The sequence below is a fragment of the Penaeus chinensis genome, chromosome 34, assembly GCF_019202785.1.
Source record: "Penaeus chinensis breed Huanghai No. 1 chromosome 34, ASM1920278v2, whole genome shotgun sequence".
In the NCBI taxonomy this organism is placed as follows: Eukaryota; Metazoa; Arthropoda; class Malacostraca; order Decapoda; family Penaeidae; genus Penaeus; species Penaeus chinensis.
The window spans coordinates 24072752-24080251 of NC_061852.1; the positions used below are offsets into that span (position 1 = coordinate 24072752).

The 7500-nt window shown below is 36.7% G+C and overlaps 1 protein-coding gene across 1 annotated transcript in view; it reads left to right on the forward strand.

The window, feature by feature from the left end:
• The window catches only part of LOC125043693 (RNA-binding protein with serine-rich domain 1-B-like), a 10788-nt gene extending 3974 nt beyond the window's left edge, over window positions 1-6814 (forward strand). Inside the window, exons 4-9 of the mRNA XM_047639931.1 lie at window positions 2706-2843; window positions 3004-3036; window positions 3188-3277; window positions 4342-4494; window positions 5576-5806; window positions 5983-6814. Coding sequence (XP_047495887.1) covers window positions 2706-2843; window positions 3004-3036; window positions 3188-3277; window positions 4342-4494; window positions 5576-5806; window positions 5983-6115 — 778 coding nt within the window. The 3' untranslated portion in view covers window positions 6116-6814. The remainder of the gene's footprint in view (window positions 1-2705; window positions 2844-3003; window positions 3037-3187; window positions 3278-4341; window positions 4495-5575; window positions 5807-5982) is intronic.
• The last annotated feature ends 686 nt before the right edge of the window (window positions 6815-7500 follow it).

The following is a 7500-nucleotide window of genomic DNA, read 5'->3' on the forward strand; positions in this document are numbered from 1 at the left end:
ATAGATAATTTGAAGTTGAAACAGCCCCTTATACAGAACCAAGCCATGATGGAACTGATTTGAATTTGAACCGACTCCCATGGGTCCAGCTACTGTTGTCATGTGATTATCTATTACAAATCATAATGGCGCTAATAGACTGGTCACTAGTGTCTTTTGTCACTTGACAGCCAAGTGCTAATTCCCACTAGCTTGTTTGATTCCCCTCAGTTATATCATCTACTATGATTATGTCCAATTGTTTCACTGCTTCCTTGCTTTCAATTTTAATCTGTATCTGGCAGGCCACACCTATAACTGTCATAACAAACTAGCTCATCATACCGGGTATGGGTATAATCATTGCGACTCAATAGAACTAATCAAGCAGAAAATTCTGCTACATGTAGTGGAGTCCTGGGCCAAACGGCAGGATGGTTGCTAGAAGTCACTGGAGTCAGTGATGCTGATATTGATAGTGTCATTTAGAGGTTAAGATGTTGGACTAGTAGCTCCATTGTGAATACTGAGTTACTTATAGGTTAGAGATAGCTAGAGGTAAATTCTATATGCATGTGGAATTTTTTCTGTAAATTATTCTTATTCCCATTTGCGTGTGCAATGATTGTTGTAGCATCAGCCTTGAAATTCAAATGGATGATAATGCTGTTATAAAATCTAGGTCTACTGCTATGGTGGTTTATGTAGCACCATGGTCAAATCACTATTTATTAGTGACTAGCACCTCCCATACTACATGGTCATTATGATATGTGTGGTAACTACAATGGAAGTGGCATAGCTCAGTGATTTTGCAATGTAAAAGTTCTTGGTTTGTGCCTGGTAGCCCTTTCAGTCAAATCAGCTGTGAGGGGAGCACTTGCTTGCTGGTGTCAGTATGTTAGGGTCATAGTCAGGATGGAAAGGCACTGGCCACCTTACAGCATTATCCCTGGGCTTATTACACATATTCCTTTACAAATGTGTCCACTTTGATGTAGGGCCAACTTTATTTTACTATTGTGCAAGTGAACATTATGACCTCAGTACTCCAGGTAAGCTAGCAAACTCCACAACAAGGAAAATGCCAAATGCTAAATTGATTTTTGAATTCTGCAGTAACAACTTGTACTATGAATGAAATGTTTTAAGATGTATTTCCAAGTGAGGTTTCTGATTTTTGGTTAGACCAGTGGTTCCCAAAGTGAGCAATAGGAAGATCTGAGGGGGCGGTAGCAGAGCAACAGGATAGCAATAAGAGCATTTAACCCCTTACGGCCAGGTCACGCGCTGAGGCGTCATAACAAACCGCTCGATCTGTAAAGTGCAGCTGTACACTGCAGCAATGAGCGCTCAAAATCGGCTCGTTACCATTAATCTCCAGAGCATAGTTTTTTAAAAATTTGTTCACCCATCAGTAAGGGGTTATGAATGATTTTTTGTTTTACTAAACTGCTAAATAAATTGGTGTACTCTCTTAGGTATTATTTATGGCAAGCATCTTTGTGTTTAATCTTGTTTTCAATTTATAGCATACCTTTAAAAAAAAAAAAAAAAAAAAAAAAAAAATCACATGTGTATGAAGGTGGGGGGTGCTACAAATACAACTGGAAGCTAAGGGGTGTCAGCCTGGAAAAGTTTGGGAACCACTGGTTTAGAGTATTTAGACTTCATCTTCTTTTAATATGATTAATATCAATTAATCATATATTGATTAATTGATATCTCTCCCATTTCTGATTCCTCATTCTGTCTTCAAACTGATCTCAATCAAACCATTTTATCAGATGACATTTATTTGTAGATTAACATTATTCCATGATACTAGTGAATAGATTTTAGGAAAAGAAAAGGAACTGGCCATCACCTGTAATACTAGATTTGTAAGTAAATAACTGAACAAAAACTGTGGTGATATCCTTAAAGAACACTAAAACAAAACTATGTGTTCTAGAAATGAATCTGCAAAAAGTGAAAATAAACCCACATTGGTAATCAAAGATCCCCAGCTGGACTTGAACACTTTCTGTGGGCTCCATTCTTTAGGGTTTAGTGAGAGGAAAGCAAATCTCTATCTTGTGTGTAGTGGCAAAAATGATGGACCACCCTCGTGATTTCCCATTTTAACCCCTTAACGACGGGTCACGTCTATAGACGTCAAAACAAACTGCTTGAAATGTGGCGTGCTGCGTGCTAAAGCACTACGAGCTGGTGATTCGGCTTGATGTACTGAACTCCGGTGCTCAAAGTCAGGGCGTTGCCATTGATTGCCAGAGCGTAGAGTTTTTTTTTAATTTTCTTCACCCGTCACCAAGGGGATATAAGGAACCATTCTCATTGTGTCTTGCAAAAGTAAGTGAAGGAGGTTTGTTGGTTTTTATCAAGAGTGCCAAAGATTTGAAAGCTATTGGGATTGTCCTTCACAGGTCTGATACTAGGTTTATGAACACTGATTTTAAATCTTGGTCTAGTTCAGAAGATGTCAAATCTGAATTTAAAAAAAAGTTTCTCTCTCTCTAAAAAACCTGAATGAGAGAGAGAGACAGACAGACAGACAGACAGACAGAGAGACACTCGATAGATTGACCAAATTTTAGACTCTACTATGATAACATTTTAAGTAATCAAGATACTTCATCAATTATTTTGATTTTATGTAAAAACTAGGTGGTAAATGAGCTGAGGTGGTTTTAATGAGACTGTTAACCGAGTGTTTGATTTTACAGTTCTTCAAGAAGCTCGTCAGGTTCCTCAGGCAGTTCTGACAGTTCATCTAGCAGTAGCTCTTCATCAAGGTCGTCTTCATCGTCGTCGTCTTCTTCTACTTCCCGATCAAGATCTAGAGATAAGGAAAACAAATTAAAGTATGTTAATTTTTGGATTTCATGCAAAAATTATTGCTTTTGGCTTTTATTTTTTTAATTTATTGATTGATTTATTTATATATTTTTTTTTTTCAATCTATTTTTGTGATGTTTGTTGATTGAATATAAGTGATGCTTTAAAATCCATTGTAATTTCTAGGGATAAGGAGAAGGACAAAAAAGATGATCCCAGGTAAGTGACAAGAGATTTGGATTTTGAGTGAAGTGAATGCTAATGAGATTTGTCCAATGTAATGAGTAAAGAGTTTGTTATAGGATGATTTAGTTTTTCAATTCCTTTTCTTATTCACTTGCTAATTAGTCTACTTTTCCACCACAACAAGGTCCACAGTCAAAGCTGGGGCAGAGAAGAGCCGCAGTCGCAGCCGAGACAAGAAAACCAAGCCAAAGAAACCATCAAAGTCTCGTTCTCGGTTAGTCATCATAGAATATTGAATTACACATAAGTAAATAAGATCTGTTCAGTTAAGTCTTAGCACAGGCTACTTCTTGCTAGTAGTTTCCAAGTTATTAAGAGAAAGTAGAAATATATATATATATATTATTTAAAGGTGTACAATAAATATGAAGATTCAGGTAAATATAGAAAGGATACTTCATGCTCTGAATACTGCAAGTTCTTTAACAAATCTTCAAAAACAGTCCCCCAGACTAAAACCAAATTGCTTAATTCTTAATGATAAAGATATATTAACCCTACAATCTGGATAATGTGATCATCATTTCCTTAGAAAAAAAGTTGGTTTAAGGGGCATGTGATGTGAATATGTCATGGGAAAATTTGGCTAAGGGCTGGAGTGATGCAAGCTTGCCATCATGAACATTTTGGCTGATGGCAAGGGGATTTTGTATTATTTCTTTTGATAAATGAGTGTGGAATGTACTCTGTGAGCTATGACTGGAAGAGCACCAGCTCCAGAGAGAATGCCACATCTTTGCTCAGGATCCTATTCCTGGCTGCTGTGACCAGTGGTGCTGGTTGGATTACAGAAAATAGAATTTAAAAAAAAATAATAATAGATAAATATTGCACAAATAGAAAAAAATTATTTATTGTTATTAATATTGCATTATGAACTACCTAGAGAGATGACATAGAATCTAATATATGTAGCATGAATTCCTATTTTCATTCACAAGATGAAAAAAGTTGGGAACGAAACTGGGATTTGCTTGTATGTTTGGCTCAGGAAGACAATGCAACACAAGGAGGTGGGATTATGGGGAAAGGGGGTTTGGCTGGAAGAATGTTCCTCAACAGTACCAGGATTACTGCCTCTTACTCTACCTCCCAGTGACAGCAGCATATAGTTTATTGAGGATGCTTGGACTGGATGTAGGCCTCGAGTGTAATTGATCGAGGCTTATTGGAATTCATTGTGAAGTCAAAATGGGTGATACACCCATTTATTATCAGTTAACTTTCCATATGTTTTATTAACACTAACCTTTACCACATCCATCCTCTACCTTACAGATCAGGTTCTCCACGAGGCCGCAGAAAACCCCGCTCCCCCACCCCCAGACCAACCAGGATCCATGTGGGCCGACTGACGAGGAATGTGACCAAGGAACATCTTGTGGAGATCTTCTCTGTTTACGGTGCAGTGAAAAGTGTTGATATGTCAATGTACGATATGTAAGTGTTTGTTTTAGGGGGGAAAACTAGGCCATGTCAGTTCTTTTCTTTTCTGCTTTTTACTTCATTTTGGAGAGATGCTGAACAACTGCAAAAAAGGGTGTTGTATATCTTTAAAAGTAAAGTATTTTTTCTCTTTAGTTTTATAATTTTCATTTTTTTTGTTGCTCGTTTTCCAGAGTAACTCAGTGCTGTGCCTCTTATTTCTTTCTCTCATTCTCTTTCTCCCTCTTTTTCTTCTGCCTTGCTCTTCTATTCTCATGCCTTATTTCTGTCTTTGGCTCACTCTCTCTCTTCTGCCTTGCTTTTTCATGCTGTCTCTCTCACTCATGTCCCTTAGTCACTATTTCTCTCTCTCTCTCTCTTTTTATTTCTTACTCATAGCCTCCTCTTTCACTTCTCTTCCTCTTGCTCCTTTTCTCTTTAGACTGACCAGATAGGATACTTAGAAATGGGCTCATACTGAACATCAGATATTTGGAATGTGATTTAGCTCAAAAGTGCCTTTGTAGGATCACTTGCTACAAACTGCCATAGGAACATTGACAAAGTCATAAAAGGATCATTCTTGTTTTTATGACTCTTTTGAAAAATATGTCTTACATTTTTGCCAAAGGTCTCTCTTTGTATGATACTTTAATTAGGTTCTTAGGTTAAGGTTCTTACATATAGGCAATTTTTTAAATCTAAAATGGCCAAGAAAACATTTTTCATATCACTAACCAGGTATAGCTGTAACACACAAGGTTGTGCTTTGTGGGGAAAAGTGTTCATAAATTTAATTTCAGTTCATTTATCTGCAAAAGCAATATTCTCTGAAAAAAATTGAAGTATTACAGAAGAAAATGTAATTCATATTTGGCATTAATTACCCAAAAGGCCAATATTGGTATTTCAGTTTTTAGTTACTAATTCATTAATTTACTTAAATGCTAACTGTTTTCTGCATATAACAAGTTTATAAAATCAATTTTTCCAAATATATACTTTGGAAATATAAAGTACTTTTGTGAATTTACAGTCATAAGCTGTATTAGTTTTGCTCCAGTAGTAAGCTTTTGGTGCATTCCAGGCGCGTAAACAACACCCTTAACCGTTATGGCTACATAGACTTTGAGAAGCCAGAGGATGCAGAGAATGCCATGAAGCACATGGACGGAGGGCAGGTGGATGGCCAAGAGATCACAGCAGCCCCAGTACTCATTCCACGGCAGATCCCCCCACGACGTCGCTCACCCCCACCCATGATGCAACGAAGAGGACCACCCCCACGTTGGCGTTCTCCCCTCAGATATATCCCAGGGTAAGGCACCTGTCCTTTGAATTGTTGGAGAGTGCTTGGTTATAACCTTAATTAAATTATGTCTCTCTTCTAGGGTAAAATATGGAATAATGTTATGTTGGGAAATATAAAGTATATTTGAAATGAAGGCCTTGCTTCTTGGTGAGGACAGACTTTTATAGAGCACTACATTTCAGGAGAATGCGTCGCCGTTCCCCACCGCCCATGAGGCGTCGCTCACCACCTCGCCGCAGATCCCCTCGCTCGCGGTCTCGCACACCTCCCAGGCGCAGAAGATATTCACGCTCCTCATCTTCATCCTCTCGCTGAGACCCACAGCAGAGGGAAAGAAGCACTATGAAGTAAAAAGCCGTTTCATACCTTTTTTTGTGGATATACAAGACAATGTCATATTCACTGGGTTAACTGAAGCTTGGTATTGATTTGGTAAATATGAGCAATTGTAGCTTATTCTACCCACACAGAATGGCTAGGTACCCACTGCTGCTGTTTTGTGGCATACCTGAAGCAGTGTTCAAGGTAGATGTAATCCTTGATGTATAATTTTTTGTTTGACAGTTCTGTCTACAGATTATGGATTTGATTTTAGAAGCATTGTACAAACATTATTTCTCTTTTCTTTCTTTCTTTTTATCCCACATCAAGAGATGGCAGAAAAGCAGAGTACCTGTATGTAGTTAATGTTTTTTTTTTTTTTTTTTTTTTCTTCTTTTTTTTTTTTAGCGTGAGTGAAGGTTTCTTTAAGTGTTTTATCAGGCTGTGTATCATTTGAAAGTAATATGAAGTTACCAATATCTGACTGGACCTTAGTAAAGATATGTCAGTTTTTGTAAAAATCAAGTTTTGAAAATGGTGTACAAATTTCAAAGTACATAATTAATGACTGACATGTGCACACTTTCTATAATGATTGTTATGTGTGAATGAAAGTAAGCCTTTTGATGAAGTAAAGTGTTAAACATGTATACTGATACAGACTGATCTTGAAAATAAAATGGATTTTTAAAATTGTCTTTTCACATCCTCCTTTGTACCTGTCTTTCTAATGAATTAAGGTGATAATGTGACACTGATCATGCCCAACACACAAGGGAAATGATCCCATTTGTTTATTAGGCTTTGTCTTTTTATGTGCTGCACACAAACATTGTATGGCATAATAGCTTTACAGGGTTATATAGTGTGATGGACAAACTAATAATCTACAAGAAACAAAAGAGTAATTTATATAAATTGTTGCCCTTGATTATATTTTGAATGCCAAGAGGAATATACTATTAAGAAGTTTAAAAATTTGAGAGATTCCACAGAAAATTAAAAAGGGAAATACCTGCTAACTAAAATACTGATATATCCTTTACATTGAATATGATTTTATTGCCATTATACCCAGATTACTACCATGTATTTAGTTGATTTCAGGATCTTGATAGCATATGAAGACTTGGCCTAATGACAACTTCAGGCATCAGACAGAAAAGAAATATACAAGCTTAGTAGGGCTCTATTTTATTAATTTGTTTATTTGTATACAAGTTATTTCAAGGAGTCCTAGGCATGAGTTGGTGATTTTCTGTTAGAAATAAAGTGTTGCTTAGTGTAGGAACAATGTGAAACAGTAGATTTTGACATAGTTAAGTGAACCATATTGAACACAAGAAATAAAAGCTTTCAAAAAAATCCTCCCCAATCCT